The 15,626-nt window shown below is 33.7% G+C and overlaps 1 protein-coding gene across 2 annotated transcripts in view; it reads left to right on the top strand.

Moving 5' to 3' along the window:
* Nucleotides 1–15,626, top strand: part of LRRIQ1 (leucine rich repeats and IQ motif containing 1) — a 114,372-nt gene that overhangs the window by 65,603 nt on the left and 33,143 nt on the right. For both annotated transcript variants that reach the window (XM_054812748.1, XM_054812750.1), the window contains one exon: nucleotides 3,348–3,449. In XM_054812748.1, the coding sequence (XP_054668723.1) occupies nucleotides 3,348–3,449 (102 nt within the window). The remainder of the gene's footprint in view (nucleotides 1–3,347; nucleotides 3,450–15,626) is intronic.

Genomic DNA, 15,626 nt, shown 5'->3' on the forward strand with positions numbered 1-15,626 from the left:
CCCTGGTTCCTAGATTGCCAGCATAGTTCATCATTTAATAAGCCACATTTAAATGAGTATGCCAGAATCCAGGAAGATACTTGTATCATTTTGAACTATTGGACTCTTTCACAGTTCTCTGTGTGAAATCTAAAACATTTGATTGCTTGTCATCAAAGCATACATGCAGTTCATTTCCCTAGCTCACTTAAAGACTGAAAAGCACTAGTATTATAAAGTAATCTATGTAATATTGCCTACATTTGGGACTAGATAAAGAAAAGGACTCATTTTTAATAACAAAAGAGCTGTAGGCAATGGTTGAGGTGATCCAGGTAGGCACAAATTCAAGTAGTCTGGCACTGTGTTAAATCCCTGTAGATTATTTAAGTTATTTTGCAAAGACTCAAAGATAAATATTCTGATAGAAATCTCTTAGAAGAACAATTTCTATCTCTTCCCAGTTCATGGACCTTCTTTACTGCTGGTATCCTTTTGCACAAATAAATGTTTGAAAAATCTAGGTTGGCACTAATAATTTCATGAGACTTCACCCAAAAGTCCTTGGTATAGTTTAACTTTGGACTGATTGGAGTTTTCATAGAATTGGGTGGAGGGCTGGATTAAGGAAAGATGACATTTTTAAAATATTTTGAAACAATTTCAATAGACTCACGTAGAAAAAAAGTATGGTGTTTCAGAAATTATTTTAAGTTAATCATAAATAGTTTGGAAGTCCTCAATCACATATTGTCTGAAGAGGTTTTAATCAATTTTGTCACTTTGGTCTTCCATTGAAGAAATACACTAGTTTTGTAACTAGCATAAAGCTAGAAGAAGTTAGAAGTCTTTTTATCAACCCTGTATTGTATCAACACTGTATGCTGGGTGTTGGAAAATTTGTAATCACACAAAATTTTATTCTGTATGTTTTTATCTATGTATAGTACTTGTACGGCTATGTATCTTACAAGTATAGAAAACACAGTAGTAATTCATATTTTACTTAAAATATTTTTATAACTTCTGTTAATTTAAATTTCAGAGACAACTTTTAAAATATAATGTATTGCTATTTCAAGATACTTTTATCACAAATCTTACTGTGGTCTACTGCCCCAAACATTTGCTACCCTGAAGAAACTAGGTTGCTACAAATTTATTTCTGAGTTGGGAGGCATGCCAAAATACGCCTACTTTATCCATCTATGCCAAGTGAAAATATCTACAAACCTGGTAATCCAGTTTGTGAATAAAGCGATCCCATTATCAGAATTGTTCTAATAATCTACCTTTAAAACTCCATTATTTATTGTGCTTCTTGGGTCGTTTCATTGAATTTATACTTTAATTAGTACAAGTGGGTTAAAATTACTAAATCTGACATCCTCTGGGTTAATCTGGAAGCTATAATCATCATACGACAAGATGAGAGAGGTTCTTCTAGACAGTTTGAGATAAAAAATGTGTAAGGTATCACTGATTCTGCCTTGGGAAGAAGGTATGGCCTAAATTACTTCCATCCATATTTTCCACGCTTCCTTCGTTAGTCAAGTTTGCTGCTTTGTGAGAGGTTAGCACCATTAAGAACATTCTGTCAACCAAATGCTGCTGCAGTGGGGGCTGACCAAGAATACCATAATATTTTGACGTGTTTTTTTGATGCATTAATCTCTTAAAGTATCCACAGCCCATTCGAGGTCTTCTCAGGGCTTGTAAGGCAAAGATACAGTATGTCTGCATCATCTTGCTTGTTTCAAGAGAGCATTCTCTGAGTAGAAGTGGAGCTCTTGGGATCCCTTTATGTTCCGTTGGTTTCTAACTGAAGTGTCTATATAGAGGTCTAGTCAAAACCAACTTTATAAATTGCTGTTAAATTTCATAAGAAATTGCCCACTGACTTAACAGGGCATTCCGATCTTTTATTTCCATAAATAAGGAAACAAACAAAAAAAGCTACTGACTTTGCTGCAGTATCATAGATGTTCTTGTAAACTCTCTCAATAAACATCAACAAGGTCATCTAACGAGCTCAAAATGAAGCATCAGATGTAATTAGTCATGTAAATTTATTCTGTCTGAATGTTCTTTGAGTCTTTCCATCTCCTCTGTTTTCCTGCTCTATCTGTTCTGGCAGTGTCTCCTATATTCATTTTTGCTACACTTGCATTCTTTGTGAAAATTTAGATCCTTTCCTTGCCAAATCTACTTCTTGCTAAGTTCTATTGCTGTTTTGTTCTTTCCTTTTATTAATTTCTACTCTTTTCTGACAGTTTGTCGTCACCTTTGTAGACAAACCTCTTGTGCCTCATTGTTTCTCAGATATTCCTGAGAGTGTATTTGTCTGCTTGTGCTATTATCTTCTTTTAACCATGTGAAACATAATTCTTTGATTTTTTTTTTTCCTTTGGCTTTCTGTAACTCAAGTTATCATGCTCAGTGTCATACCTACAAAATCTTATATACTTTTACTCGTCATTGTATAGTTGCTTTTGTTTCTACATTCTTCTCAGCCCTTTTTTTTCTTAATAACTGACTGGTTTATTCTGCACTGTGCATAGAATTTTCACATTCTTTCTAACCCACTGTTTCCCTTAAACTCTACTTTACTTCTGTGTCAAGCAAACAATTCTTCCTTCACATAAGGTATAACACATGAAAATCACCTTTCCTGACTTGTGTGGTTTTGCATTAGTTTAGCTTTTGTTAATTAAACTTTATATTATTTTCCAGTCTAGGAACATGTATTATCTAGATTTACAGACAATTCTGTGCTCATCTTTGCTTCTTTGCAAAGTTTTCAAAATAAAAGTTATGAAACTAATCAAGATTTCATACTGTGCCATATAGACGAGTCTATAGACTTTTGGAGTGGTTTTTATTTCAATAAGGATGGGACGTGGAAGAAGGTTAGCTTATTATCTGCAAGTTTAGCCTCAAATTGTAAACTGCCTCCTGTTAACATTTTTTAGGTGTAAATGACTTGATTTAGACTGCTGACTAATTCTGAACCAAAGCTTTTGGAAACTGTGCTTGGCATATATTCTGTTAATATTTCTGCTTTCATTTTGAACTTTAAAACCATCCTTTTAATATTTTCTGCAAGTATATGCTTTAGAATTTATTTTTAATCTGTGGATGAGCTAGCTAAAAGGTCAACAGTGTTAAAATCCTGCAAAATAGTGACTTTGGTTCTCAGTTACACATGTATTTATGCTGCTTTATTTTAGAAAGTGTAATTCTTTGTGAATATAAAACCTACTTTTAAAGGTATTTTCATTTATTAAGTGGCTAAAAGGTGAAAAACTGCTTGAAGGAATGAATGAGCCAGGTCTGACCTTTGATTTTAACTTGTTCTTGTCGTCTAGACCCAGCTGTGCGCCTGGCGTTGTTCAAAAACAATGAAAATAAACATCTCCATGTGAAACCACCAAGGAAGACACAGCCTATAAATGCTGGTTACTTTGAAGGTATGAACAAGTATTTCACTTTATCTCTATGCATATAAGCGTATATATCTTCTAATGTCTTTTAAGCAAGCCTACTTGAAATGTAAAATATGCACAAATAGAAGAAGGCAGGAGTTTAAAGTTCTTATCTGTTCCTGGGTATCTCAAGTTACAGGAGTGACACATTTCAATTTCAATTCATTGGGGCGGGGTGGGGGGGTAGGGGTCCTAGAGATTAATTCATAATGAACTGGTGCCTAATTTATTTATTATTTTTATTAAATCTTCATCATAAAAATAATCATCATAAAAACCATCAAAGCATGTCACAGGTATAAAATACAAAGCACTAGAGTAAAATTGTATAAATGAAATATGACTTCAAATTCTTGGTCACCTTTTCTCAAGCTAGCCATTAATTCCTGACAATCCTTGACATGTTTTTAGGAAGTTACTTTCATAAATATTCCCTAAAATCTCACCTATTCTGTCCCTTTCGACAGAAGACAAGAAAAGAATCTTCAGCATGCAAATATAAAATTGGCTTTCCAAAAGCATTTAAATATGATGTGGCTTTTTTACTATTGAAATTCATGTTAAAACTCTCCTTGGTTTCAGTGCGATGAGAATAAGACCAAGTCTATTTAAAATACCCTTGTTGTAAGAAGCTGAACATCTCCAGAGGCATCGTTTTTAGACTGTTTTGATTCCTGTTGCAACTTAATAGTGTGCTCAGAAAGTTGTCACCTCTGTCTTTTTATCTTTTGCAAAGACACAGCCGTATGCTATCTGATGTAGTCCCAATCCCACAACGTAATAAAAATAATAATACTATATTAACATTCACTGAATGAAGATAGAAATTAGAACCTTTCTGAGACAGGTGTGCAATCATTTTGAGTATACCTGAACTGCAATTCAATAATCAACCTAGTTATAGGAAAGTCCAAATTTGCCTCATATTCATAAATCCATGCTCAAATTCAGTTGGAAACAATTCTTGGTGAATTCTGAAGAGGAAAAATGTTTGCACCATTATATGCCTTGGATCCAAGCATGAATTTACCTAGAATATAGAAAATCTATATATACTGTGCCTGACTTAGCATTCCCAGTGTCTCATATCTGTTCCTGTGGCATATGCTTATATGCTAGAATGCATCGTATGCTGAAGAAACAGGACGTGCAGACTGCCTGCGAAACACTGGGTGCCCTAAGCCTACAAGCAGTAGTGTGAATGTTCAAAGCCATGTCAAAACAATATGCTTGATCCCAGGCTCAGTACTCTAAAGTCAGTGTAAGTTAAGCCTAGCTTTCCTAGTTTTATCTGTTCCTGCCTGAAGACATTTCCCTTTGTTTTGGAAAGACAATGTATGCATTCTAAATATTACTGAAATTCCTTTTTGAATACATGGAGAGAAGGTACCATAGCAGATTAGCTATCAAAAGGCAAGCACTGTAGTGGCACTCTCGTTTATCTTTCATTTCAAGGACCGTTGTACTCCTTTGGCTAGCTAATAAACTGAGATTTTTTTTCAGCAATCTTTTATTGGGTGCTTACGTGCAAACTGTTGAGCCTTCCAAGAAGACAATCAATACTCTTCTGCTTGACCAGAATATAAAACTGTCCTTCTACCTGAGGCTTTGCTAGTTCAGATGACATGGCCAGAAAACACTAGGTTGTGAATTAGAACCCAGAGTTCAGCACAGAGCATTTATTTACGTGTATGTGAGATACCATCAGACAGAACTAAGAGTTTCTAAATTTAGAATTTGGTTATTTACTACAAAGCAAAGCACCTGCATGATAATTTCACAGAGTTGTGTTATCAGTCATTTCTTCCCTCACTCACAGAAAAGCTTGTTTCCCATTTCCCCTCTCTCACCTTTTGACCATTTCTTCCTCTTTTGCCTGGAATAGATTTCTTTGGGTCTGTTCTGCGATGGGAGTTCGTTCTGTAACAAGAAGGTGGAATGTTTTCACTCTGTATCCATAAATCTTGTGGACACCGTATTTTAAGTCAAGAGAGAACACAGACCAGTCCATTGCATGGTGGAAGTAAACTTCCTCCATTCAAGCCCTTTTACCTTCACGGACTGATAGTGCTCTGGTAGAAAATTTGAACTCCAATCCATCTCCTTCATAAACCACTAAATAAATCGTAAAAAAAAAAAAAAAAAGCACATTCTAAATATTCCTGCTTTATTTCTTTAAATTGGGAAATAGGGGGAGAAACCATAGCATCAACAGCAACCACACATGTGTTATCTGTTAAATAACAGAATCACTACTTTTGAAACGGGATGCCCTCGGAAGTGAAACAATTAGAACAGTTTTAGATTTTCAAACTGGAACACATCATGGTAGTGAATATTTAAGAGGTAATCTAGTTAAAATATACGATGAATGTCTTTCGTCTTCATTGTGTCTTTAGTTTGTGTTTAAAAAATACAAATAAGACAAAAAGGAAATAAAATCCTAGAGGTATAAAAATTAAGAGTGGAAAGGAATGAGCTTAATATCTGATGCTTGTGTGTTTCTGAGATAAAGGTTATATTCTGACATAATTTGCCTTATCTAAGCTACTGCATCATACTCACAGTGTTGTATCACACAGAATTTATAAAGCATTATCTAAACATAGTGAAGACACAGTGTTGATGCAATATTCAACTATTTTCCTGTTACAAAAGTTGTGAGGAGCTGACATGCAAAATGTTGTGTTTTGAAAACTTGTGCATAACTTTAACCCCATGGGATAGTTCACATATCTCTAATGTGACATGTATATTGTAGGAAAATACATTTTCAAAACTTGAGTGACATCATAATTTTTTATTAAATTTTAGAGGAGTCACCATGCTTTACTCACTGATGTTATAAAAATCCCCACAAGGGACCATTATTTCACATTTCTATCACAATAGCACACAGAAGTTAGTCAGAGACAAACCCCTTTGTATTACATGGTTCATCAACAGCACGAGGAACTGTCGTTCCGACAGACAAGAACTTAGCATTTAAAAATACAAGCAACATGTGAAGGCACGAACCACGGGAATGTAATTAAATATATGTTAGTGCATATGTGTGTGTCTACATACATGTATGTATCAATACATATGCATACAATACATGTGTGTATACACACACAAATATATATTCATATACTGTGGAGTATAAGTAGGTATGTGAATTCAATGAGTGTAGCACTCTTTTTTATTGGTAGATTTTTGAAAGGAAAGTAAGTTATGAAAAATTGTTCTCTGGTGTAATTAGTAGTATCAACGTGCATTTTGCAATCCTAATGCTTTCTGTCCAGATGATGCTGTTTCAGTTTCTTTAAAATTAATTTAATGCATGTGGTCATTGTATAATACAGATTCATTAAAACTATTATTTAAATAAATAATAGTTTTGAATCATAATTACATATTGTGACATTAACTTAAATAGGTTATAAAATAAGGCACAGCATATACAAGTGTAAATATGCGTTCACTGCTTCTCTTAAGAAACTATAGCCTGATCAAAAACCTGAAGACAGATGAAAGCCTGACTTGATGTACTTTCACTTCTGATGATTTGCTGGACATTTCCTGGGATTATGTATATTACACTGCTTTTTTTGGCGTGATAGGGTTATGCTTCCAGGATGGTTGTTGGGTTTCAGTTAGCACTAGTTAGTTGATAAACAAAATATGCCTGCATACTGTTTTATTGAACGTTCTTGGAGGTTTTTGTGTGTTTTGTAGATGGTGACATTTTAAAGATCTCAACATTTTGGAAACATTATAAGGAGCACATAATTTTCATAATTTCCTATTTTGCAGGTCTTTAATTACAGAGTCTGTAATTTTGTTTACACAGAGGAAGGATACCTACTTTCCCAACCAACAGTGCGAGTGCTTTGTCCCAGTACAGCAGTTCAAAACTAAAGAAGGAGTCCCCAGGCCTAGCACATTGTTTTGCTACAAGCTTTGGGAACAGTATATATCTTTTGGCATCCTCTAATCCATCTACCTCAACAATTTTGATGGATTATCCAAATAATTTCTGTTCAGCAGAATGGGAAGCTGTATTCCAAGCTGTAGAGCAAGTTGGAAGAATGCAGTAGATCAGTCGAGAGTCCAACCAAACTATCTAAATATTATTTGGATCGGAGTCACTTAGTTTCTCAGAATTTCATAGACTATGTTCTAATTAATTATGTAGATTAGGTGATTTATTGGCACATACAGTACATTTATTTTTAGTCATATCCATATTTATCAGTGGCACATCTATACCATACACTTCTTTGAAGTGAAAACAGTACAACTTGACTTCACCCAGGAATGTGCACAATGACCAATGCCAGGAAGTTTAACTGTATTAAAAATGAATTGGACTACGTTTTCAAGATGTGTTTACTGTAGTTTGGGAACCTATACTTCTAACTGGCAGTACTGTATTTCCTGTCATTTTATGCTCATTGGTGACTAAAGAAAACGTAATGAGTAGAATGTTAAGACAAATTTCACCAATACAAATTTGATAATGAACAGATTATGCTTTCTCAGGTGGCTTTTAATTATGGAAATATTTATTCATCTCTCTTTAAATTGTCAGTAGGAATAACATTTATTTTTCATATTGGAACAAGAATAAGAGGTAAAATGATCTTGTGATTATGTCATATGATTGGAAGATAAATATCAAGGATCCATTTAAAGTCATCTGTTTTCCAGCTTTCTGATAGTTCACAATTATGAAACTCCTTGTAGTCTCAAGTAAAAAATGTTGCAAAACTTTCTTATGGATTATTATTCCTAATGCTAATTAAAAATGTGAATTTGAGACTTTGGAAAGTGGTAATTCAAGGTTACCTTTGAGTTAATGGTGTGACCTCATTAAAATATTGTTACATAGTGGTCAACATAGTTTCTTAAATTTTCTACATTATGAAGTATGAATACATTGAAGAACAAATGTATGTGGTAATCAAATAGAATATACATTGATTCAAATCACTGATGCTTTAAAATGTCTGCATTAGGGTTAAGAGAAGGTAATGAGAGTGGAATGCTAATATTCATCTTTTTCTGTGCTTTCAATATTTTGTTGTTTGCTATTTAAGAGCATTTAAAAAGACATCAAACTATAGCTAATAATTTGTGTTAACTGCTTTTGTCTTTTAGAAATTAGCTATTTTCAATGGACAAATATAAATGGCATCAAACTCCCAGGAAGCACATTATTTCTAAACATCCATTTCTAGATTTAGTCATCTTTTATTGATGTGATCTGAAAAAGATAAATAACCACATTCTAAATATGCCCTTGCTGCAAATCTACTGGCTCAATTGCCCTGTCTACAGTAAAATGCAATTATTACATATCTCCCAGGCTTTAAATTTGTATACCACATTAGGGAAGCAGTTTCTAAACCATACAGCACTGACAAAAATGACAGAATAACGCACTTCCAGAGAATGTAAGATCTGTCCTGAAATGTGATGAAAATGTATTACAGAAACCTGTAGTGTGGAAGGGGATCTATCTTTTAAAATCAGAGTTCTATGGCTTTGTTTCTTATTATTTAGTTTGAGCTCACACAACAGAACTCTCGCATTGAAATATTTTCTCATTTTAAGGAATTAATGGCTCTCCACCAGCCCTTTAACATGTAAAATGAGTAGGTTACTTGTGTCCAGTACATCCAAAAAGAGCCAGGATAAAATAAACATAAGGAGTTGGATATCTTGGAAAAAATCTGTCATGGGTTTGGGTTAATCATCTCCAGAAGAAATTCAACTTGATGCCTGAAATGTAAGACTTCTTGGAGAAAGCAGTAAAGCCCGAGGCAGTGTTGATCTGAAGGAGTGCTCTCCATGGGTCAGAGCTGCTCTGCTGGCAGAGTGCAAACCCAGTTCACAACAGCGGTACGCTGAAAAGTTGTAAAAGACTGCAGGGGCCTTACAGTGCACGCACTCAAGCTTCAGTTACATAGTTCTAATGGCCCAGTTTCTTATTATAAAATAAAACTAAAAAATAAAATCTGTGCCTAATTTTCTAGCCTCCTGTCCATCAATGATACTGTAGGATTTTTTCAGTATTCGTGGAATGAAGCAATCCTGAAATTATGGTACAATTTTAAAAATAGATATGTAAAACATCATTTATGTGCATTTATGTAGTAGACTTCAGTGTCTGAATATTTGTAAATTATCTAGACATATGAAATTTTTAGTAATTTTTAGCTTTTCACATTCAATTAAAAAAAAAAATTCAATTTGTCTGACCTTCCCGAACAGGAGGTATTTGCCATAGGTACATTCCAACTTTAATATTATGAATTCTCACTGTGGTTCCAGTCTTTAGGGTTCCTGTATTCACATATTAAAGGTTTCTGACCACATAATATTTCACCTGCCTGTGTATTTTTTCTTTGCTCCTGTCTCCACTGTTTTGCAGACTACTGTAATTTGTGGTGGTATCAGGACTTTATTAGTGCAGAGTGTTTGTTCCAACAAACTTCCAAAACTTGGATTTTATACCAGGTGTAGGCTATCACCTGTGCTTTCATAGCATAGTAGTTTGCCAATCTTTAACCTAAAAGGAACTGCACGTAAGAAAAGAAAAGAAAAAGTCTTACTGATTTTTGCTAATAACTATCCAATGATGACTTCAGTGGGAATGAGATTTCACCCAAAATGTCATCAGAGGTTGAAAATCAGTTTTTCTCATTGTTGACTAAAGTAACACAGTAGTTCAGTTTTATTTATATATAATCTTCCTAGATTCTACCTCTCTTTTTGATCCTTTCCTTGACATTTTATGTCCAGAAGCTAGATAGATACCTGCATCTCAGCCAATGTATTCATCGTTCACAGCTTTTAATACTACATAAGGCAATCATTTTGGATGAATAGACCCCTGAGTACCGAAGCATTTCAAATCCTTTTTCATTTGACCATTCAATGACCTGATAACTATTTCCTGTCCCTAAGTAAGGTTGTGACCCAGGTCTTAGAGTGCAAAAGACAGATAATTTTAGCAACAAGTTAAATCCAAATGGATTTGGTTGGAGGGGGTAAGGGAGAATAGGTTTGGCTAAATTCCTCTAAAATAAAGTGTTACAGCACTTGGATTTAGTATGTCTAGTTAAAAGTAATTGTTGAATTTGTTGCCATCTGTTTGGATGCCTGGGGACTTTAGTCAATATTGGGGTGGTTTGTTTATTTGTTTTGCTTTTACTGAACATTACCTAATACTCTTTTTACACTGCAAAAAAAACAATTGCTAATGAAGAGGTCATTAAAAGTGCACTTTCAGATATATTCCAAGCATTTTCCAAAGTGAGTATTTCAAGCATTAAAATCATACTGGTATGTAAATGGTACTTTAACATAGGCCACAGAAAGTGTATAGTCTGTGTCCGTAAAAGTATCACGAATGTTGCATTACACAAATGTTCATCTTGCAAAAGAATTTCCATTAGTTATGGAGCTATGAACAAGGAACATAATGTATGCTTAGAAATATTTTATAAGTACAAATCTTGTTTCAGTTGGACAACACGATGCATTTTAAATCACAATTAAATAAGTGTTTCCTGTAGCTATACATTTTGATAGCAATGCCTCTGCATATTTTAAGTACTTTCAGAGGTGAATTAAAGGAAGGCTTTCACCCAGAGCTTTTCATTGATTTAAAAATGTAATTGATTAAAGTTGCTTGTAAAAATATTTCTTTTTTTCCTATTCTGTAATGGGAACTATGGTGTTACGCAGAATTAATACTGTTGATGAGGTCAGAGATCTACAGCATTGCAAAAAGGCCATTTTCATGTGTGTAATATTGAACACATTTAAGTCTCTTCCTTTTGTATAAGTAATAATGTTGTTGTTCAGTTACATAATATATTTTGGTAAAGTGTAACATTTTTCAAGCAAAACATTAAAACAAGACTCTAAAATTTAAATGCAGGTATTAAAAAATTTATGCTGCTCAATACTAACTCTTATAGCAAAATCCTATACCTTTTACAAGTTCCGTGTAATCTATAAAATAGTATGTGTGGTAGACTTAGATGATTTCACAAGGAATTGCAAGTAACTCAAATATTTTAATAAAAATGTACAAACTTGCAGTGATAGCTATGTAACTTCTATGCTGTGTTATTTTTATAATGTACAACTTCCAACTTCATAACTACAGTTCAATTCTCAACATGTGCAATAAAGAAACATTTTAGCAGTTGTTTGAAATTCATAGGTTTGTGCTGTTTTGATGTATGGACTGCAGATACTTTATCTGGCTTATGTGTATACAAAAGGTAGACATATTGAATTTTCCAATTATTTTTATTTTTTTAAAAAATATATATATGTGTGTATTTTTTCCTCATATTCCTAAGCAAGAATGCATACAGAGATCATATTTTTGAATAAAATTTTATTTACATGACAGTCTAGAATAGTTCTTCCTTTGCAGGTTTATTGTCAAGTTAACTAATCCAACATGGTTATAATTTCATAAATTGCTGCATTTGTAGAATCTTGTAGATAACCCAGTCCAGGTAACAAGATAAAGACATCCAAGTAGCCAGACAAAAGAAGAACTTAATTTCACTTCCCCAATCATCATTAAACAAGCAGATTATTAATAACTTTAAGTTTTTTAATGGTTTCTAAATGCAGATTAAGAAATTACTAAGAAATTGACTGTGGAAAGTAATTTCCCTAAAGCTCTTGCATGCCTATTGTTTTCTAATATAAAGCAAGCTTAGCAATTTTCAGTTTATGAAGAGACCGGGGATATCTCTTGTCAAAGATAGAACTGAACTTTTAAAAAGGGGGAATTTAAACACTACTGTGTATTTCAAAGTTAAATTTACTGAGAATTTGCTTTAATAGCTGATGTATATTTTGTAATTGAAAAATTAGTAGTGAACGTAAAAAGAAAGGAAGCTGTGTGCTACTAAGGCAGAAAGGTCTGATTTAACCTACCAATGACCTGGCTTTGTTTGTTCAGATGACAGTTCTAAAAGTGTGCAGAGAATATTCCCTTTTAATACAGTTATTTGCCGCAAGCCGTGACCTCACTGCCTGTCAGGGAGCAGGTCTGAATTGGCCCTTTCTCTGATATCGTGACATTGCTTCTGTTGCCTCGATTGTGACCTCTGATTGCATGATACCCCTGAGAGTTCAATTTAATAAGCGTGACTCCTGACTCTTAGCCAGGTCTGCCTTCTTAGGTTTTGTCAGACTCTACTTGTAGTCTGGTCTACATATGCTAAAACACTGCATAGGCTGTCATCATACCATGTGAGTTGTGTGCACTGTATCCAAAATTCTCTTTCCAAACATCTTTCATTTATTGCAAATGGAAATATTTATAAAAGCTTACTTCAAATAAATTTTAAAAGGTACTTCTTCCACAATTACGGCTGCTCGGGATTTTTGAGTTTTATACCTTTGAACAAATAGTTCAAATGTATTTCACTGTATTACTAAGCATGCATGTTATTCATGCATCATGCTAATTTCTTACCTTGAAATTTGTTTTATTTCCCCTATGACAGTGTTATATTTCTATTTCTTCCCATGAATAATATGTCTGTTCATTAGAGAAATGTTTGGGGCAAATCCCCCTTTTTCACTGCATAATTAATACAGTTGCACACGGAGACAGTACTGATGAGCACCCAGAGCACTGTGAGAAGTAATTATTCAGGACTAGTCAGGTGAAAGGTGAAGAATCTGTTTGGAATCCAGGAGAAGGTGAGTAGAATTAAAACTTTTAAAATATCATTGAAAATTAGATATCTTCTTTTTTAGTAACTATTTTGTTACATCATTGCATTCTTTTCTCCTGTTTTCCTCCTCTCCTAGCCAGAATCCTGAAGGAGAGTCGGTTCAGAGACCTGGCTGCCTTGAGGATCTTGATGCTATTCAGACATTTCTCCAGTTTTAGTATCTTGATGCATTCACTGAACCAGAATATGGAGAAGTTCAAAGATGTGAAAGAGAGTTTCAAGAACCGTCGTACAAGTTACAGACAAGTTTCTGTACTTACATGCATTTTTTGTATTCTCATTGCAGATACATGTACCTTTTTCTAGCCTCTGTATCAGTACCTCTAACATACTGCTTCAAATCAATGTATTTATCTTTTTAGAAAAGCAGAAAAATCTTGCTGCAATACAAAAATGTTTTGTGCTCACTTTTGTAGTTAAATTAAAATATTTTCTGTAAATATTACCATTTAATATTTCTCTGTTTCTTCAACTGTTTTGAAGAATTCTGTTCGCTTTTCACTCACATGACTTTGTGTTAAAACTGTTACATCTTGTACGAAAAGGAAACTCTGTTGGAATCTTTCTTATAAAACAAGTTCTCCAATGCAAGGCAAAAAGCGGGTATTTTCTTGTTACATTCAAACTTGGCAATGAAATGCTGTTTGTTCTTCTTCATGACAGTGACTGTTACAGTGGAAGTAAAACCTTGGTTTGGGCAGTTAAATCATATTTAATTCATATACCAAAAAAATAATCATATACATATTTAATCATATACAAATTTCCATGTAAGTTAATAGAATTTTAATAGCCTAATTTAGTCTATAAGGTTGTAAAACTCATAATGTAATCATCTGTTCCCTTCTTCTGGAGTAAATAGTGTAAGATTAGCTATTGAAGTTCCTTAAGCTCAAGAGGGAGTTTGCTTACCTAATTGGAATTTATGGGGTTTCACTCCTTTTTTGGATCAGTCCTTAACGCTCTGTAAGTTCCTGTGCTGTTTGCAGGAGCTTAGATAATTAGCTGCAAACAAGCAAAATTAGGAATGGACAACTGTTTTACCTGCTGTTAGGCAACAGGTAAAACAAATTATACTTTTAAGTTAATTAGTTATGGCTGTCTAGAAAGCTATTGCAAATATAAACAGAATGCACATGTGGCAAATTCACCCATTCAGAATCATGTAACTTATTCCCTCCTTTTCAAATTTTATATATATGTGCATAGAAATATATATGTATATGCCAGTGAGTTGGAGAGTTTCATAGGAAGTTTAGCTTAGAAGTTTAGTAAAAAAGAAGCTAATTTAAACACACCTGCTTTTGGAATAAAATATGTACAATCAAGCTTAAGGAAAATTAAACTATGTTCAGTAATAGAACTGGGGTTTTGTTTTGTTCGTTGTCTCATAAAAAAAAAGAATTTAAATAAAGGTCTAAACAAAATTCTGTAAAAGAACAGGAAGAGTCTGGGATAATTTATTCCTTTTTCAACTCTGATGTCTTCATTCAGTGAGATAAATCATTCAAACCTTCTCTGCATGGACAGAAAAAAACCTGTGCCATTGTAACTATAACGGATCCAAAATCAATATAATCAAGTCAGTTCAATTCCAGTGGGGTTGAATACTCTTGAATATGTGTTAGTTTCTCTAAAATGATATACTATGTTTCAATTACTGCATTTTTCATGTGTATACAAGCTGAAAATTTCAGTCCAATTAATCAAGAAATCAATAAAAATACTAAGCTCTTTGAGCCATATGAATTAAGAATTAACCTGGGGCAACTTGCAGACAAATTGTGGTTTTGTTTTGCTTTTTTTACCTGTCCTTCCTTACAAATGAAATTCCCTTTTTTTTAATAGATCCATAAGAGACTGGAATTTCATATGGTTTATTTTCTTCCATGATGTATCAACCAATTAAGTATAACTTAATAAGAAGAATTAGTACTTTTATGTCTATATTTATTTATAGTCGCTCATAAGTTCAGTATTTATGGTTATTTTTAAGCTGGATATAAATATGTAAGAATTGTACCCTCTTGGGAATTAACTCACTTTAGATGTAGAGACTTAAGAAAAAGAACCATGTCTATCTGAGACTTTTTTTCCATTGAATTCAATGAGCATTAAATGAAGCCTTGTTTATACAGTTTGGCATAATGACAGGCCTGATCTTCAGTGGTACCTCTGAGTTTTACTATAAAGTAAATGAAACAGCAGCCTTGCACTTAGTCTGTGTAGACTTTGTGCGTGTATTCGACAGCGCAGAGTAGTTCTGCTGTTGTGCATTACTGCACTGATAAAGCTGTGAATTGTTGTCACAGTATCTTCATCAAATACCCACAGGTATTTCAAGTCAACATCAGAAAGTAAGCCAGAAATAGTTTCACCCACACAAAATAAAACA

The sequence above is a fragment of the Grus americana genome, chromosome 1, assembly GCF_028858705.1.
Source record: "Grus americana isolate bGruAme1 chromosome 1, bGruAme1.mat, whole genome shotgun sequence".
In the NCBI taxonomy this organism is placed as follows: Eukaryota; Metazoa; Chordata; class Aves; order Gruiformes; family Gruidae; genus Grus; species Grus americana.